Consider the following 17,970-nt stretch of genomic DNA (forward strand, 5'->3'; position numbering starts at 1 on the left):
GGCCCACTGTGCGAATGGCACCCACTTCCCCTCCAGTCTGAGCCCTGGCCACTCCCCCTGCAGGCACCCCCCAGACTCCGACCTCTCGGGCGCTTACTCGGATGCGGACCTCCACAGACACAAGAAGAAGAAGAAGAAAAAGAAGCGACACTCCAGGCGATCAGAGGACTTTCCTCCGAGCTCGGGACTGCACCCCCCTCAGGCCTCTGGCCCCAAGCCCGCTCACCCCTTCCGGAGAACTGAGGGCGGGCTCCCCCCCGCTGACAGCCTGGCCCTCGAGAAAACCAAACACTTCCGGCTGGAGAGCAGGGCCGACAGGTGTCCTCTGTCCGAGTGCGGCCAGGGTAAGAGGGCAGAGGTGGGAGTTGGGGAGCCCGGGGATGGGCGCTGCTCCCACAGAACCGGCCGCCAGCACTGGCCTGCAGTTTCCCAGCGGCCTCTCTGTCCTTAACTGGAGCACTTTGAGAAAGAGCCAAACTCAGTGTGGCCTGGATTTAGGGGCGTCGGGCTGCACCCAGCTGCATGGCTCCACTTACTGCGAGAGTTCCATCGCCCCGCCCTGGGGGCCACAGGAGGGGCTGCTCCCCAGTCTCCTGGCCCCGGGGACCAGGCGAGGAGTCAGGCCGAGCGGACCCGGCCTGGCCGCTGCATCTCCGGAGAAGAGGGGTGGGGCCAGGGGATGCCCAGCCTGTGCCCGCCTCGGCCGCTGCTTCAGGCCCGCCCAGAGTCCCAGGGGCAGGTAACAAGGCGAGGGCCTGAGGAAGCGTGTGCATCCCCGGCGGGGTCCCCAGGAGGGCTTCAGTCTGGGGAGGGGCCCAGGCAGTCCTGCCCCCACTCCACGGTTTCCAGTCAGACACCAGGTGGGGGACCGGCAGCGCCCCAGCAGTAAGCCCGAGTCTCCTGAGGTGAGCACCGCACTGGGCCCTGCCCACGTGCAAAACCTGCAGTAAAACCTCTTTCCTCATCTTCTACTTTCCAGGTGACTGAAAACTTGGCCTCAAACAAAATTTTCACTAGTTATGGTAAGCTGTTTCCCACTGCCTGTTCCATGATTGTCTTCACAGAGGGACACACAAGGAGTTTGGGGGGTCAGGCACTGTCTGGGGAGAAGGGGCGCCCCTGCTGCTCTGCCTCCGTGTCGGGCCTGCTCAGGTGACAGGATGTGGCGGCGAGACCTTAGGGGGAGGCGGCAGGCCTGGGGGAGAGCCCGCCCATGTCTCTAGGGTCCCGCAGGACCCCCGCACCAGGGCACTAATGCGGCCCCTCTTGCTTTTCAGGTTCAACATGTTCAACAGAAGCCATCCCCAACCCAGCTTAAATTATAAATATAGAAAATAACTTTGTTCAAATCTGCGTGGTGCTTCTTTAGTAAATACTGTACAGATTTTACCATGGAGAACTTTTTTTTTAGTTTTTACCTTTTCTTAATTGCCCTTATTCCAAATGGATGAACACTTTCTACAACTGCTGACCGTTGTAAAGTCCGTGTATAGAATCCCACTGAGTGACGCCCTGGACTAGGACACCTCAATGCTGCTTAATCACAGACTCAGGTTGATCCCGCCAATTCCATGTCCTCCAAGTGAGACAGCCGGTGCCAGCCCGACCGGCAGAGCATGGAATGACTAAAAGTACAAACAAACTGACAGTGTGTAGATTTAATTTAAAGACTTATTTAAAGATTCACACGCTCTCAACTAGACTTTTGAGAGCAATCTGTTTTCTGTAATGTCTGATACTAGCAACTAATTTGCTTCATATTTTAGTTGTATTCAAGATTTGAAGATGTATTTTATAGACAAGTTCTGTTTTTGAACTTTGTGGAACTATTCCAATCAATTTACCAGTTATGATGAGTATTTACATTATGAATGTATAATCCCGACATTCTTTGTAAAGCCTACAGTATGTTTTTATTACATAACACTTTTATACGGCGTCTCTTGTCTTGACTATGATATCGGAGTCTGAGTTGTCAGTTTCTAGTTCCAGACAGAATCATACTGTGATTTTATTTTTAATATGATATGCTATCAAACTGTGATACACTTATATTCACGGGTCCTGCATCAGGAGATGGAGTGGGGAAAACTGTATTTGATACAGTTTGTATCTGAATAATCTGTATGGTTTATACAGTTTGTGTTGTTCAGAGATGTCTAAAGTTTGATCTTTGTTTTTTTAAAGATTAAAAAAGCACTTGCCCCACTGTAAATAGACGGCATGTAAAATTTCTCTAGAATATAAATGGCAGCAAACGCACCTGTGTCCTTCCTTCCTGGACCCACGCGCTGTTCCAAGCAAGACTGCTTGAGCCTTGGTTCTTTAACAACGCATATGATTTTTATTTCATGAGCACAGTATTTGCAGTTTGACAGCCATACGCCCTCCGCTCTGACTTCACTTTACAATAAAATAGCAATAGATACAGGATATTCCATCATGCAAGTTACGGGCGTATATACATGAATAACACACCTCAGAAACCACTCTCTATGTACACACTCTATTTACACGGAAACTAGACTTACTGGAAGTAAAAAGGTTTTCTAGGAATAAGACAATGAGAAACCACCATGTGACCTCTGGGTGCTCCCTGGGAGGGGGCGCCCATTAACCCCCATTTCCAGGGATCGTTGGGTCAGGAATGGAGCAGTGAGCTCAGATGTGGCCAGACAAGAGCACTAGGGCAGTGACATGCCCCGGTGGGCCATTGGGGGAGGGGGAAATGGCTGTGTGCCTGTCATCTTAATACTGTCACGACAAAACCAGGAGTCAGTGGCATCACGGAAGACTCGATGGCAGGGAACGTGTGAGCACCGTGGCCGTCTGCATCGTCTCTGGGACCAACCGGTGCCGTGCACCGGAAGCCCTGCATCCCCGGGGCCTACCTGGGCAGAGAAGAGAGGGGTGCCGCGGGGTGTCCCTGGAAGGCTGGAGGCGGAGTTGCATATAGCCAGTCAGACATCCTGCGACTGACCGTCTCTCTTAGAAACTGGACAGTAGAATTCGAGGTATCAGTGCAGTCCTTAGCTAGATAGCTTGGAATGAGCCGGAAAGGGGGTCTGCTGCAGAGAGGGGCCGACCCCTGGGCGCGTCAACATGACATCCTGCCCAGGGGTTCCAGAGGGGAAAGCCCCTCACCCTCACCCGAAGGGTGGCGCCGGGCGGCTCTGCGGGAAGAGCCCACATGGAGCCCACCTGGGCAAGGGGCCAGGGGCGAAATAAAGCTCCCAGTAAAGCAGCCAGAGGCACCTCACAGCAGGTCGGCCCGGGCCCCCGCACGGGCTCCCTCGGGCCGAGCAGCACAGGGCCCGCCTCCCTTTGGCAAACGTGCAAGCACCCGTGCGCTGGGCTGTGCCCCGCAGGAAAGGGACCCTGAGTGCCTCACGGCCGCCCCAGCCTGCGCCTGCCCCCTCCTAGGGGGGCAGGACCCCCCAAAGACGGCCCGTTTCCAGCTACGTCCACTCTGCAGCACCGGGCAGGCCGGGTGGGGGGGGATTTCGGGTCGCGCTGATCCTGCCGTTTGGCCAGAGGAATCCGCAGCAGAGGCTGCTGTTCCGCCGCGCGGCGCCAGGGGGCGCGGTGCACGCCCTCCCCGAACCCGGGCGCCAGGGCCGGGCGGCGCACAGTGAGCGCGTGTCCGGAATTAAATTTATAGCTGCCGTTCTAAAAATACTACTGTTAGAAAGTATCTTTCATTATAATTTCGGAATATAAAAAGCATATAAAAGCTATAATCCTATATATCTGAGAAAAAAATTCTGAATAAAAAACTTCCTTTCCTGCGGTGTCTAGAAGGGTCCCCCGCGCCGGGCCGAGGTGGTCCCCGGGCGCACGCGGCCACCTCGCAGCCCTTCCCGGCCCAGTGCGGGCGCTGCACCGGGGGAATCTTCTAGAAGGGCCGGGCAGCCCCCTCCTCGCGCGCAGTGGACAGGAGGTCAAGTCTGGGCACGGCGGCCCTGGCACCCACTCCCCAGGGCCCGAGTGCGCAGCGGGGCTCTTGCCTTCTGGAACCTTCTGGAAGAGGCGTCCATAGGCCCCCGTTGTGGTCCCCGTCGGCCCCAGGAGGGCGCTGCAGTCACTTTTTGCTGTGGGGCTTTGGTTGCCATTTGACCCGTCCGGACCGGGAATGTTATTTTTTGTTGGCAATTCTCCTTTTCCTTGTTGCCAACATGTCGTAGAAGGGGTCGCGACTGATACTCGCTCTGGCCAACAGAGATCACAAGTTACGGAGGTGGGACCCAACCCCCCCAGGCTCCTCCTACCCCGCAAGGGAAGCGCCAGAACACGCACACACCCCTGCACCCAACACATGAGGCCTGCACGCACACGCAGCCCTGCACTCAACACACAGTGCCAACACGCACAAGCACCCCTGCACCCGGCGCAGGAGGCCTGCACGCGCACGCACCCCTGCACCCAACTCGCAGCTGGCACACGCACGCATCCCTGCACTTGACGCACAGAACCAGCACGTGCGCGCGCCTAGCGGTCTCACACCTGATGGATTTCATCCACTCGTCCTTCTCCTCGGGGCTGGGGGCGGAGATGCGGTACACCACGTGGTTGCCCTCCACCACGCGCCCGTCCGCCTCGGTCTTACAGGCTTTGATCACCTGCCCTTTGTGGCTTGGATTGTACAGCTCGAAGCAGTTCTGGAGTGTACAGAAAAGGCGTCACCCTTCGCCGGGCAAGGGGCAAGGGGTTTGGCCCACGCAGGGAGGCGGGGAGATGGCAGGGGAGGAGGAGGCTGCTGGCTTACGGGCTTTCGGGGGTCTTCCACCTCCCGGATACTGAGGTTCTCCAGTGGGATGATTCCCCGGGGCTCCTTGTCCTAGAGAGAAAAGCGCTTTAGTCCGCGACCCCGGGCAGGGCCCCTTGACTGCGAAGCGCCCGCCTGCCCCGCGACGCACCGTGGTGTACTCGAAGTAGTAGAGGCAGTTGTCGGTGAGGATGAACCACCGCCGCTTCCACGTCTTCACGCGCCCACCTGGCGGGAGAAGCTCGGGCTGAGCCCGCTGGACCTCCACAGCCCTTCCTGGGGGAAGCACTCGGCACGGTCCGGCCCTCCCACTCCGCCCCGAATGTCCAGGGGGTTCTGGGAACCCTGGAGGCCAGCTCATACGGGGGTCCAGACCGGCTTTTGGAGCCAGCGGTGATGCAGGGAGGCAAGAACTGGGTCGGATGGCGGGTGTGCGGCCAGCCAGGGCTGTGCAGCCAGCCAGGGTTGACAGCCGGGTGCCGAGAGCCACCTCCGCCCCACCAAACACCGGGCAGCGCCCCGTCCGGTTTGTTTTTAGAAACGGGAAAAGCTGGAGCCTGGGCGACAGTGCAGTTCTTGCCTTGCCTGTGGCCAACCCAGGTTCAGTCCCAGGTACCCCATAGTGTCCCCCAAGCCCTCCACAGTGATCCTGAGCACCACCGTGTGGGGGGTGGGGGGGAGAAACCAGAAAGCAAAAAAGGAAAAAGCCTTATTGGAAAGTGGAAGAGAAAGGAAAACTATTCCAGGCCAGGAAGCGCCGAGCACAGGACCAAATTCTGACATGAATTTTCAGAATAAAACAAACTGAAATCCCAATCCCGCAGCACACTTGGGGTCCTGGGCACCTGGGGGTGGGCAAGGGGCTCTCCAGGTTAGCGTGGGGGCATACTGGGCCAAGGGCCAGCAGGGAGACATGGGCTTCAGGAAGGGCCGAAGGGCCAAAGGGCCTGGCTGCCAGCCCTGCCTCCCCCCGCCTCCCCACTGGGGCTGAAGGTCTCCCCCCATGTCCCATGTGCCCTCACGCCTCGGTGCTGGGGCTAGAGATGCTCCCCGTGTGCCCACCTCCCCCCCACCTTGCAGAGGGGTTGGAGGTACTTTCCGTGTGTCCGCCTCGCGCGGGGACTGGAGGTGCTCCCAGTGTGTGTGCTTACCCGCCTCGCACAGGGGCTGTAGATGCTCCCCGCGGGGGCTGGGGGTGCTCCCTGTGCCCACATGCCTGCCTCACGCAGGGCCTGGAGATGCTCCCCGTGTGCGCTGGAGGTGGTCCTCGTGTGCCCGCCTCGCGTGGGGGCTGGAGGTGCTCCCCAAATGCCAGCCTCCCCCCACCTTGTGCAGGGGCTGGAGGTGCTCCCCATTTTCCCGCCTCACACGGGGGCAGGAGATGCTCCCCGTGTGCACTGGAGGTGCTCCCCGTGTGCCCGCCTTGCGCGGGGGCTGGAGATGCTCCCTGTATGCGCTGGAGATGCTCCCCGTGTGCCCACCTCCCCCCGCCTCACAGGGGGCTGGAGATGTTCCCCGTGTGCGCGCGTGTCCGCCTCACCCAGCTTCAGCAGCCAGCCCTCGCGGTCGGGGTTGAAGAAGGTGTGGGTCAGGTCGTTGCCGTCGTCCTCCGGGATCTTGAAGGGCTCATTCTTGATGCTCTCATACAAGTTCTGAAAGTTGGGAGGAAGAGAGGAAGCGAGGGTGCATGGGGGCACACCAGGGGTTCTGCGGCAGGGAGGGAGAGGGCAGCCAGGGCCCAGGGCCGGGGCAGGGCGCCGCTCACCCGCAGCAGCTCCTCAGGGAGGTCCCCGCCTTCGTTGATGCCGCGGTTCATGGTGACAAAGCGCTCGGCCGTGGGCTTGTCGCGCACGTTGTGGTTGTGGAGGCTCGTGTTCAGCATGATGATGGCAAATGACAACACGTAGCACGTGTCTGCGGGCAGGCGGGCAGGGCGTCAGGGGCGGAACGGGGTGTGGGGGGAGGGCACGGGACAGGCGTGGGGTCGGCACTCACCCGTGGACTGGAAGACCCCGGGGTTGCACAGGCAGTAGCGGGCAGCAAAGGTCTCCATCATGCGGTCGATCTTCTGCGCCTCCCCCGGCAGCCGGAAGCTCCACAGGAACTGCCTGTGGGACACGGGGCCACGTGGGGAGGTGGGACGCAAGGGACGCAGAGGCCTTCCCGCCCGCGAGGCTGCCACGCCCCATTTGAGCGTATCTGGGGGCCCCCAGCCCCCCCACCTCAGAGCCTGGACAAGGTTCAGGTCGGCAAATTCGTGCAGCTCCACGAAGGCCTGAAGCACCTTAATGTTGAACTCGTCCCTGAGAGGGAAGGAAGGAGGGTCTGTCAGCTCCGAGACAGATGCACAGAGGCGCACACCCTGCGCCCACACACACACATGCACTCACACACGCGCACACACATGCACGCACACCCCCCTTATCCACTCACACACGCGCTCACACACACACATACACACGCACACACCCACACCCATTCACACCACATACATACACACACTGATCCACTCACACACACGCGCTCACACCCCCTCATCCACTCACACACACACACTCACACACATGCACTCACACCCCATGCCCATTCACATGCACACGTACACTCACCCCCTGCGCCACTCACACACACGCACTCACACCCTCCTCATCCACTCAATATGCACTCACACCCCAAGCCCATTCACTCCCACAGACATACACATACACCCTACGCCCGCCCACTCACACACACACACTCACACACCCTGCACCCATTCCACCCCCCCACCCCCACCCCCGTCCCACAGGGCTGGCAGGCTGGACCCTAGGACCAGTGCTCAGATTGCATCAGGGTCACTGTGGGGACCATCTAGGACATGTCAGTGGCCTCCACAAACCAGACCAATATGAGAGCAGGAAGGTCCCTGGTGTCCCCGCAGCCCCGTCTGCACCGAGACCGCCATGGCTCCCCTCTGGGTTAGCCCAGTGCCTGGCTCACCCCTCCTCCCACCACTGGGCGCCACCCTCAGGCCCCCCTCACTGCTGACCACTGGGCCAGGGAAGCCACACTTGCCCCTCCCAAGAGAGGGGCCAAGTGTCCCTCTGCCAGAACCCACGCCAGCCCCACTAGCCCCGAAGTGCCTGGGATGGATTCTAGGTGCAGCATCACAAGGGGTGACCGGTTTCCCCAGAACAGGGAGGCCGTGCCCCAGCCCTAAGCCCTGCACACCTCTCCCCCAGGTAGCCCCCGATGGCCGTCTTGTTGAGACCTTCCCCTTTGTACAGGAACTGGGCCACATCCTCGGGTGCCGTCTGCAGCAGGTCATTCTCGATGAGGAACTGGATCCCCTGGAAGGTGGGCAGGGAGGGCAGTTAGGGGGTCTCGGGGTCTGCCCCAGATACCACACACACACCAGGGCAGTCAGGGGTCTCAGGGTCCGCCCCCAACCCACCCCACACATGAGGGCAGTTAGCAGTTTCGTGGTCCACCCTGACCCCCCCACACACACAGGAGGGCAGTTAGGGGTCTCGAGATCCACCCAGACCCCCCCACACAGGAGGGCAGTTAGGGGTCTCATGGTCTATCCCCGACTCCCTCACACACACGAGGGCAGTTAGGGGTCTCATGGTCCACCCCCAACCCCCCCACACACATGAGGGCAGTTAGAGATCTCAGGGTCCACCCCGACCCATACACACACGAGGGCAGTTAGGGGGTCTCATGGTCAGCCCCCAACCCCCTTACACACACAAGGGCAGTTAAAGGTCTCAGGGTCCACCCTGAACCCCCACACATACCAGGGCAGTTAGAGGAATCTCGGGGTCCACCCCAGACCCCAACACCACGCGGCACTCCTCCTCAGGGGCAAGAGCCCGACCCCCAGGTCAGGGCAGGTTCCCACCAGTGTCGATGGGAGGGGGTCACTTTTGCCTGCCTTCACCCAAGAACTGTCTTCCCTGCCTCCCGCATGGCACCCTGGGTGGAGGGTCCGCCCTGAACACAATCTGCAGAGGGGCGTGGAGGAGCCTCTGGCTTCTGACTATGACCGTCCTCTGACCTGGACTGCAGGTATGACCCCAGGATCCCTGACAGCCATCCTGTGAAAGAGAGGCCAGCCCAGCCCCCTGGCCACCCCTGCAGAGCCCGTGCTGGGAGCTATCAGGGGGTTCTCCAGACTGCCAAAGCCCGGAAGACCTCAGGGGCAGCCAACAGCCCTACCTGGAGAGGCCACCTGGCCTCCGGCATGGGCAGTCTGGCCGGAGGTGCCAGCGGGCCTGGGGAGGGAATCCGCCTCTCTGAGCCGTCCTGTTTTCCTCCCAAACACGGGAACACCCACAGTGACTACAGGGCAATTCCCCCCAGACTGGGAAGATCCACCCTAGGAAGGTGACAAGTGCTTCTGGAACATTCTCCAGGCAGAGCTGGAAGGAGCCTGGACAGCGGCGGGCGGCGCTGATGGCCAGCAGGGTGTGTGCGGAGCAGGCACGTCTGAATTTGTGAAGTCATACGGTCCAGCTGACACCCACATGCCGGATGCTGGACTTTCAATGGAAACATCCTCCCCTGAGCGAAGAGTCTGACGGCCCCAAATCTGTCTATTTCTGGAAGGAACTGCAGTGGGTGCGGTCACACGCAGGCAGCTCTGCCCATGACACAGTAGCGCCTTTGCCCAGTGCCAGCCTGGACCCCGAGTTCGGGGGGGGGCACTGGTGTATAAGCCTGGAGGCAAACTGCTGAGGAGCCGGGCAGGGGAGACCCAAGTCCCTGACCAAGAGGTCAGCGGCCCGAGAGGCCCTGGAGGCCGCAGGACCCTGGCTGCGATGTCGCCATGGCATGGTGCCTCAGTTTCCCAGGCAGGTCTGCTGAGCGCACGCTGGGAAAGCAGGTATGAGACAGGACTCGCTCACAGGGTGCCCCCAAACTCAAGCAGGGCACCTGGAGGTCATGAGGGGGGAGCCCTTGTCAGAAAAGACAGGTGCCCTTTAAGTGCACACGTACATATCATGCGTGCATGCACACATACACCACACACAGCACACAGACGGACGCATCACGCGTGCACGCACAGAACCCTGCCATGCAGCCCAGATCACCTCAGTGAGTGAGGTGGCTCCCTGCGGGGGTGAAGCCACCACCCGCGCCAAGACAGGCGCCTCCGCCACCCGCACGCGACGCACGTGTCGACGGCAGGTGCCATCTGCTCTGATCAGAGACAGAACGGCAAGGACGCCGCCGGGCAGAACTGGCAGGGATATTTTAGGCATCACTGAAGGGTGAGGAACGCAAACAGTCTGTGGAGCCTCCTTCGCCCGTCTGTCTGTCCACCCATCTGCCCATCCGTCCATCCGTCCATGCCTTCCGCCTACACACCACTCAGGGTGGGGGTTTGCCGATACAGCATGTCCTGGACTCACTGTCCCCAGCCTTGACACGAGAGCAGGAATGGAAGCCCTAGAAGGTTCTAAAGAAATGTTCCCATGCTCCCTGGCAGTTTTCAGGAAACCTGCGTGGGGGCTGGATTCGGGGACACTCCAAAGTTCTTCGAGCAGATGTGAATCCGGAGAACTGCCCCAGAGTGGCTTTGGGGGTTCCAAGCCTCAATGCGAGGTTCTGGCCAGAGCCGCAGGAGCAGGGCCTCCGGCACCTCCAGGAGTGACTCCCAAGCACTGTGCTTCGAGGGGCCGAGGGTTACCGAGCGCAAAGACCAAAATTTTGGTGGCCAGAGAGAGAGGGTAGCAGGAAAGGCAGATTCCCAGCATGGCACAGGGCCTGCAGGAACCGCTGGAGTAAGCTCTGAGGTCGCCGCTGGGGCCCAAGGATGGAGACAGCATGGCTGTGACGGGAGGGCCGCACCCGGCCCCAGGCCTCACAGAGCCGCTGCCCAGCTGGCCAGGACCATGAGCATGGAGGGAGGGGGCGGGGGAGGGGGCGCAGCATGACCCGCACGTGACAGCCGAGTAGCGGGGGAGGGGGGGGGGGGCAAGCAGGCACTCGGGCAGCGGGAATGAGGGGCCGAGGCTGCTCCCAGCACGCGGGCACTGGCCGCTGGGGTAGGCACGGACACACCTTAGCGCCAAATGTCCATTCTTCCCAAGGCCATGGGGTGGCACTGGGCCATGGAAAGATCCAGAAGGAATCTGGACCCAGCCCAGCTGCAAACGCTCACTTCGGGCTCCCCACAGGGCTGGCAGAAGCATGGTGTGTGTCTGACTGTGTGAGGTGTATCTGTGTGTGTGTGTGTTTGTGTGTGCAGTGTATGTGGGGGGGGGTATGTGCGTCTGTGTGTGGGGTGTGCATGCATACGTGTGTGTGTCTGTAAGGGTTGTCTGTGTATCTGTGTCTGTGTATCTGTGTGCCTTTGTGTTTGTGTCTGTGTGTGTCTGCATGTGTCTGTGTCTTTGTGTTTGTGTCTGTGTCTGTGTGCATGTCTGTTTGTGTCTGTTGTGTGTCTGCATATCTTTATCTCTGTGTGTATGTACATGTGTGTATCCGTGTGTGGTATGTGTCGTATGTCTGTGTGTGTGGTGTGTGTCTGTTTGTGTGTCTATGTGGTCTGTGTGTGTGTTTATGTGTCTGTGGTGTGGGTGTCTGTGTCTGTGTGTATGTGTATGTGTTTGTGAGGGGCTGTGTGTCTGTGATGTGTCTGTGTGTGGTATGTCTGTGGTGTGTGTGTCTGTGTGTGTGTCTATGGGGGGTGCGTATATGTGTCCAGACCCGCATCAGTCTGGCCAGTGCCCCTGAGCACGGTGTCCCTCCAGCTCCGTGGGCGCTTCCACCTCTGGCTCCTCTGTCTGACTCACCCTTGAGGCCCCACGACCAGGAAGCCCAGAAAGTGAACCTGGACCCACTCCGCTGCCCCACCCAAGAACAGCGACGCCCCAACAGGCCCCAGCCCGGCCACCACCGGGGGCCCATGAGGCCACTCAAAGGGCCAGTCCTGACTCACAAAGCCTGACATGACCTCAGGAGTAAGGGCCCAGAGCCAAAAGGCAGAGCCACCAGACCCCAGCAGCAACCCCCGCACCAGCCTACCTTTTTGGGGTCCATGTTGAACTTCTTCCTGCCCATGGCGATCTGCTTGTTCCTCTGGGATGTTTTACTGCGCAGTGAAGTGAACAAGAATGTCACCTCCATGCTCACAGCACAGCAAGGCCGCAACCTTCCCGGCCCATCAACCACCAGCCCCATGCCCTCTGCCCTCTGCCCTCGGCCCTCTTGTACCTCTCCTCCACCGAAGTCAGGTTGTCGATCTCCGTCATCACCTCCGCGATCTCGTACTTCAGTCTCTGAGGGAGAAGCACATGAGCTAAGGGCTCAGCTGAGCTCGTCGGCGGGGCCGAGGGGCCATGAGGAAGCCTGGGGCAGCCTCGGGGAGCCACACACACTCGAAAGACAAGAACAGCCAGAGGGAGCGCCCCCACCCCCACCCCGAAGCAGGGCTGTCTGTCCGTGGCCCCCATGTCGGTCCCCCCAGCACAGAGCAGGTGCCAAGCCGGCCCCACGCTCCTGGCCAGAGTCAGGCAGGGAAACCAGGACCCCACAGCTCAGGCCCCCTCTGAGCTGCTCCATCTGAGCATTTCCCCCAAGGCTCCACCACGCCAGCCAGCCCCGCCAGGGGGAAGGACACTTCGGAAGGACACAAGGACAGCGCGCCAGGAAACCCCAGCCCCGGGGCCTGCCCAGGAAGGAGCGACCGCCTGTCTGGACACCTGCTCTAGGACATGAGGCCTGGGGCAACACTGCCCAGTGTGGTCAGGGAAGCGCCTTCACGCCTCGCAAAGCTCTTGCAAGGCAGGTGCCAGGACCACAGCGTGGGGGACTGGGAGCCCCGAAACTGTCCACTGACGCCAGCCCGGCCTCATCATCTCCATTCTGTGACTCAGGCGCCTCTGCACATGGCACGTGCACACACACACACATTCATGCACATACACATGCACACACGCACACACAGGCATGTACACACACGTATGCATATGTGCACACACGCACTTGCATACACGTGTGCACACATACACACGTGCGCGGGCCTTCAGACCAGAGCAAGAATGCGCGGCCCCAGGGCTGGAGCGACAGCACAGCGGGTGGGGCGTTTGCCTTGCACTCAGCCAACCCGGGTTCGATTCCCAGCATCCCATATGGTCCCCTGAGCACCTCCGGGGGTAATTCCTGAGTATAGTCAGGAATGACCCCTGTGCATCACTGGGTGTGACCCAAAAATAAAAATAAATAAAAAATTTTTAAAAATGCATAGCCCCTCCTACCTCAATGTCATCAATTAGTTCCTTTTTCCTCCGACGGATGTCCAGAAGTTCTTCTCTCTCTTCCAATGACAGGTCTTCGGGCACTGAAAGAAAAGGTGACCCATGAGGCAGGCTGGTGAAGCCGCAGAATGTTCTGGACGGAGCGCATGGCATCACTCCAGCGAGTGTCAGTCTACAGACTCGAGCTCTGGGCACACAGGAAGTGACGGGTCAGAGAAGGCTCAAGTTCCAGGATCTGGGAACACGGGGACACATTGCGGACCCCAGCACAGGCTCACGGGTTCACTTGCTTCAACATCAGCTGGAATTTCTCTCACCGCCAAACAACCCTGAACAGAGAATGCTATCAGTCTGCCTGTCCTTCTACAACCATCTTGCACACATGAATTCTGAAGAAGCCCTGACAGCACCTCACGGGTCCATGGGGAGAAGTGCTATGCTGCTCTCAAGGACCCATGGGCCGGCTCAGCAGCTGAGACGCGGCCTCAGCCTGTCTGCAGAGTGACGCCGGGTGCCACATGCAACGCCAGTATTTCCTCACACCACCCGCGGCCTCAGTGCTGGCAGCACTGCCCAGGAAAGGCCGCCGTGTCCTTGCTCAGCAACAGTGTGTGCGTTTCCCATGTGCCCAGATATGTCCAACGCGCAGGTCGGCCAGGACCGAGGGTCCCCAGCGGGCTCCCTCCTCAGGCTCCTTCCAGACTCTCAAGCCCCAACTCTGCTGGCCGCCTCGTTACTCCGCGTGAGGGGTCGACTCCTGCACTTACACAACTTACACAACTCTGTCCCCCTGAGGGCGTGGACACAGACCTGACTAGGCAGAGCTGACTGAACAACAAATTACCAAAAACAGAGCAGCTGGACACAGAGCCAACTGGACATAGAGCTGACCCGACACAGAGCTAATGGGACACCAGACATACTTGAACAGACAAACCTGATTGGACAGAGCTGACTGGACACAGATGACCGAAAATAAGCAACTGGACACAGAGCTGAGTGGACACAGAGCCAACTGGACAGAGTCAACCGGACATAGAACCAACCAGACACAGAGCTGACCCAGACACAGAGCTGAGTGGATCTAGCTGACCTGACCATAGAGCTGACCCGGACACAGAGATGACACAGAGCCAATCAGACATAGAACCGACCGGACACAGAGCTGAGTGGACACAGGAACTGAGTGGACACAGAGCTAACTGAACACAGCTGACCCGGACATAGCCGACTGAACACAGAGCTGATTGGACACAGAACTAACTGGACACAGAGATGACCAGGCCACAAAGCTGACCCGGACACAGAGCTGAGTGGACACAGAGCCGACTGGATATAAAGCTGACCAGACACAGAGCTGACTGGACATGGAGGCAAACCAAACACAGCCTGACGGGACACAGGCTGACTGGAGACAGAGCTGAGTAGACACAGAGCTGAATGGACACAGAACTGAGTGGACACAGAGCTGAGTGGACAAAGAGCTGAGTGGACAAAGACCTGAGTGGACACATAGTTGAGTGGACACAGAGCTGAGAGGATGCAGACCTGAGTGGACACATAGTTGAGTGGACACAGAGCTGAGTGGACACAGAACTGAGTGGACACAGAACAGAGTGGACAAAGAGCTGAGTGGACAAAGAGCTGAGTGGACATGGAGACAACCCAGACACAGGCTGACCAGACACAAGCTGACCAGACACAGCTGATGGGCCCCGCCAACGCCATGTGCCCACTGGCCAGGGAAGATGCTGGCATCTCCAGGCACAGGCTGAGGGAGGGAGCTGGCGACCACGTGGGAACTCTATTTTTACTGTTCTGGAAGCTGCCACACTTCACACTGCAGCGACAGCGTTTCACAGGCAGACCCCAGCCCCCACAGTCGGCTCCTCGCTCCCCTCAGCTCGGGGCCAAGTGGGACCTGCCCAGGCACGGAGACTAGCGAGACGGGCCCAAGCTCAGGGGGTGCTTGTCGTGAGTTGACTGAGATCTGGGCCAGGGAAGTCAGGCTGGGCACTCTGAGCACTAGCTGACAGCTTCCGAGTACCACCAAGTGTGACCCCTAAACCCCAGAAATGTTCCTGGTGGGAGTGACTCACTGCAGAGCTGGTGGGGATCATGCTTCCTTCAAGGAGGGAGAGAGCCGTGGGGGGCCCAAGGAGGCCCTTGCAGCTGTGGCAGGAAGTGGCCCTAACTCCACACCCCTGCTGCCCGGCACACAGGCCAGGCTGCTCCCAGAGCACTGGCCTCTGGAGGAGAGCACTAGCCTTGGAGCACCCCATGCCGTGAGAGGGGCCCCAGGTGCCGCCACCCAGTGTCTCCAGAGAGGGTTTGTCCCCAAGGACCCATCGCTGGGGACCAAGTGATGGGGGCACAGTAGGACAGGCTTGTCGCCCCCGGGGCTGGGCAAGGCCATCTCGAAGGTTCGGCTGGGGAGCACGGGAACCCCCAAGGCCCTTGCTGGACAGGGAGCAGTGGCCAGACACTGGGGAGGGACTTCCTGTTTCAACCCCCGTGGGCATGTGTTTGTTGGAGCGCCATCAGCCCTTCCTTCGGCGCGGGCTAAGGACCTGCAGGAGACGCTCTTGTGGGCAACAGCCGCCCTCCCTCAGAGCTGGCTGCAGCTTGCATGTGCTCCATGGCCAGTGAGAAAACAGCTGTCCCCGAGCAGACAGTCAAAGCACCAAGGGATGGGGACTGGGGACAGGGGGTGAGTTCGAGCCACTGGGGAAGGCCGGGGAGGCAGGGAGGGAGGCAGCCACACCCGAGCACCCCGACTCTTGCCATCACTGTCCCCATCTTCACCAAGAAGCTGGAGTCGAGGGGCGGGGAGGGAGGAGGCGGCTGGAAGCCCTGGGCAAGGGGGTGGTCCGGGCACCCTGGGGGTGCAGCGGGCATCACTGTATAGCAAAACCACGAATGGTGGGCCTGGAACAATAGGACGGAGGGCGCTTGCTGGCCTGTGGCTGACCCAGGCTCCATCCCTGGCACCCCATATGGTCCCCAAGCACTGCCAGGAGTGATTCTTCTTTTTTTTTTTCTTTTTGGGTCGCACCCAGCGATGCTCAGGGGTTACTCCTGGCTCTACACTCAGGAATCACTCCTGGCGGTGCTTGGGGGACCATATGGGATGCTGGGAATCGAATCCAGGTCGGCCGCATGCAAGGCAAACGCCCTACCCGCTGTGCTATTATTTCAACCCAGGAGTGATTCTTAAGCACAGAGACAAGAGCAAGTCCTGAGCATCATTTGGTGTGGCCCCAAAAACCATAACAACAGGGGCCAGAGCAAGATCAGAGCAGGGGGGACAGCGCACACAGCCAACTAAGGCTCAGCCCCAGCCACACCCCAGGCCCTGGAGAGAGGATGATGGAAACAACTGTCACTATCACTGTCCTCCCATTGTTCATCGATTTGCTCGAGCTGGCCTAGTAACATCTCCATTGTGACACTTGTTACTGTGTTTGGAATATCAAATACGTCACGGGGAGCTTGCCAGGCTTTGCCATGCGGACGAGATACTCTCCGGGCTTGCCGGGCTCTCTGAGAGGGGCAGAGGAATCAAACTCGGGTCAGCCGACCCGCACGTGAGGCAAACGCCCTACCCACTGTGCTATCGCTCCAGCCCTAATGAAAACAAAGGGGAAGGGAAATCTAAATTCTGTTAAGTAAACCAAACCGCCATGGGTGCAGAGCACCTGCCAGCCTGCTCCAAGTGAGCACTGTAGGGGCCACTCCTAAGCACTGAGCCTGAAACTGGTCCCCAGCACCGACGGGCACGGCCCCCAGACAGAACACAAAGCGTCAGGCACAGAAAGCCAAATGGAGACGAGTGCAGGAGATGGGAGTTTCCTCCACCACATAATTTTCTCAAAACTTTTGGGGGGCGCACCTGGCAGTGCTCAGGGCTACTCCTGGTGAAGTTCGAGGGGGCCCTGGTGGTGCCAGGGATGGAACCGGAGCAGACCACACACACAAGGCCAGTGCCCTCTCTGCTGCCCTATAGTGCCTGCCACAGGAGTCTTTGTACCTTTGTACCTTTGTATGGAAACAAAATCAGCCATATCACAGCCACCCTAAATAAAGGGTACCGGTGGAAGGTCACGTGTGCTCGCACTCTCACTCTCGCTCACTCTCTCACACACGTGCACGCGCACACATGCACAAACGCACACACACACATGCATACATGCACATGCACACACATGCATGGACTCACACACGTACACACACACACACAAGCACACATGCACACACAAGCACACACGCACAATGGGAAGCTTTTGGCAGCGGCCGCTGGAGCTTCCCCACCCAGCACTGGGTCTCAGCAAGGGCAGCGGAGATGGCAGAGCACACGGCCACTGACCCACAGGCCACCCGGAGTCTCGGTGCCACACACAGACAGAGGTCTCAGGCTGCTGGCCGTGCAGGGGCGAGCAGAGGTGGGCCAGCTGGGCCCTTGGGTGGCCCAACTACCAATGAACAAAGCGTGAGTGAGTGAGAAGGTTCAGGCAGGCGGAAGTCTTCTGGAGATTGGCAGCCCAAAGACACCGGTGATCGGGAAGGGGGATGGGGAGGGGAGGGGAGGGCAGAGGGGGACAGGGCACAGTGCAGAGTGCTGGCCCCAGGGCAGCTGAGTGAGCCACTGGCCAGGCCCCGCCTCCAACTCTTCAACCCTCGTGCCCACACAATCCTGCCTCGCGCCAGCCAACCAGAAAGTTCTGTCCCTGTGTGTGCAATCGGCCCATGGGACTGGGCGACTTAGGGGTGATGTTCACTTTCCCAGGAAACAGGGCATAGGTCAGCTAGGGGACGGGGAGAGCAGAGGCGAGGGTAGGGAAAGGCAGGGGAGGCATTAAGCTCCGGCTCTCCTTCCCCTGTGTGGGTGCACAATCCCACCCCCAGTCACCCCCACTGACAGGAAGGAGGCATGAGCCCTTCGCCCCGCCTCCTGAGGCA

The 17,970-nt window shown here is 59.6% G+C and overlaps 2 protein-coding genes across 4 annotated transcripts in view; one reads left to right on the forward strand and one right to left on the reverse strand.

Moving 5' to 3' along the window:
- USP42 (ubiquitin specific peptidase 42) overlaps positions 1 to 2,262 on the forward strand; it is a 41,424-nt gene extending 39,162 nt beyond the window's left edge. For both annotated transcript variants that reach the window (XM_056128494.1, XM_056128495.1), the window contains 3 exons: positions 64 to 344; positions 980 to 1,022; positions 1,278 to 2,262. In XM_056128494.1, the coding sequence (XP_055984469.1) occupies positions 64 to 344; positions 980 to 987 (289 nt within the window). In that variant the 3' untranslated portion in view covers positions 988 to 1,022; positions 1,278 to 2,262. The remainder of the gene's footprint in view (positions 1 to 63; positions 345 to 979; positions 1,023 to 1,277) is intronic.
- A 59-nt stretch (positions 2,263 to 2,321) lies between these two features.
- CYTH3 (cytohesin 3) overlaps positions 2,322 to 17,970 on the reverse strand; it is a 32,573-nt gene continuing 16,924 nt past the window's right edge. The window contains exons 2-13 of one of the 2 annotated variants that reach the window (XM_056128527.1): positions 13,012 to 13,094; positions 11,969 to 12,033; positions 11,780 to 11,846; positions 7,976 to 8,094; positions 6,988 to 7,068; positions 6,761 to 6,873; positions 6,531 to 6,679; positions 6,306 to 6,417; positions 4,917 to 4,993; positions 4,766 to 4,837; positions 4,504 to 4,658; positions 2,322 to 4,208 (exon numbers count right to left, since the gene is read on the reverse strand). In XM_056128527.1, the coding sequence (XP_055984502.1) occupies positions 4,136 to 4,208; positions 4,504 to 4,658; positions 4,766 to 4,837; positions 4,917 to 4,993; positions 6,306 to 6,417; positions 6,531 to 6,679; positions 6,761 to 6,873; positions 6,988 to 7,068; positions 7,976 to 8,094; positions 11,780 to 11,846; positions 11,969 to 12,033; positions 13,012 to 13,094 (1,166 nt within the window). In that variant the 3' untranslated portion in view covers positions 2,322 to 4,135. Of the gene's footprint in view, positions 4,209 to 4,503; positions 4,659 to 4,765; positions 4,838 to 4,916; positions 4,994 to 6,305; positions 6,418 to 6,530; positions 6,680 to 6,760; positions 6,874 to 6,987; positions 7,069 to 7,975; positions 8,095 to 11,779; positions 11,847 to 11,968; positions 12,034 to 13,011; positions 13,095 to 17,970 lie in introns of those variants that run through there. The other variant, XM_056128528.1, reaches the window with a different exon arrangement.

This window comes from Sorex fumeus, unplaced genomic scaffold (genome assembly GCF_029834395.1).
Source record: "Sorex fumeus unplaced genomic scaffold, SorFum_2.1 ptg000064l, whole genome shotgun sequence".
Taxonomy (NCBI): Eukaryota; Metazoa; Chordata; class Mammalia; order Eulipotyphla; family Soricidae; genus Sorex; species Sorex fumeus.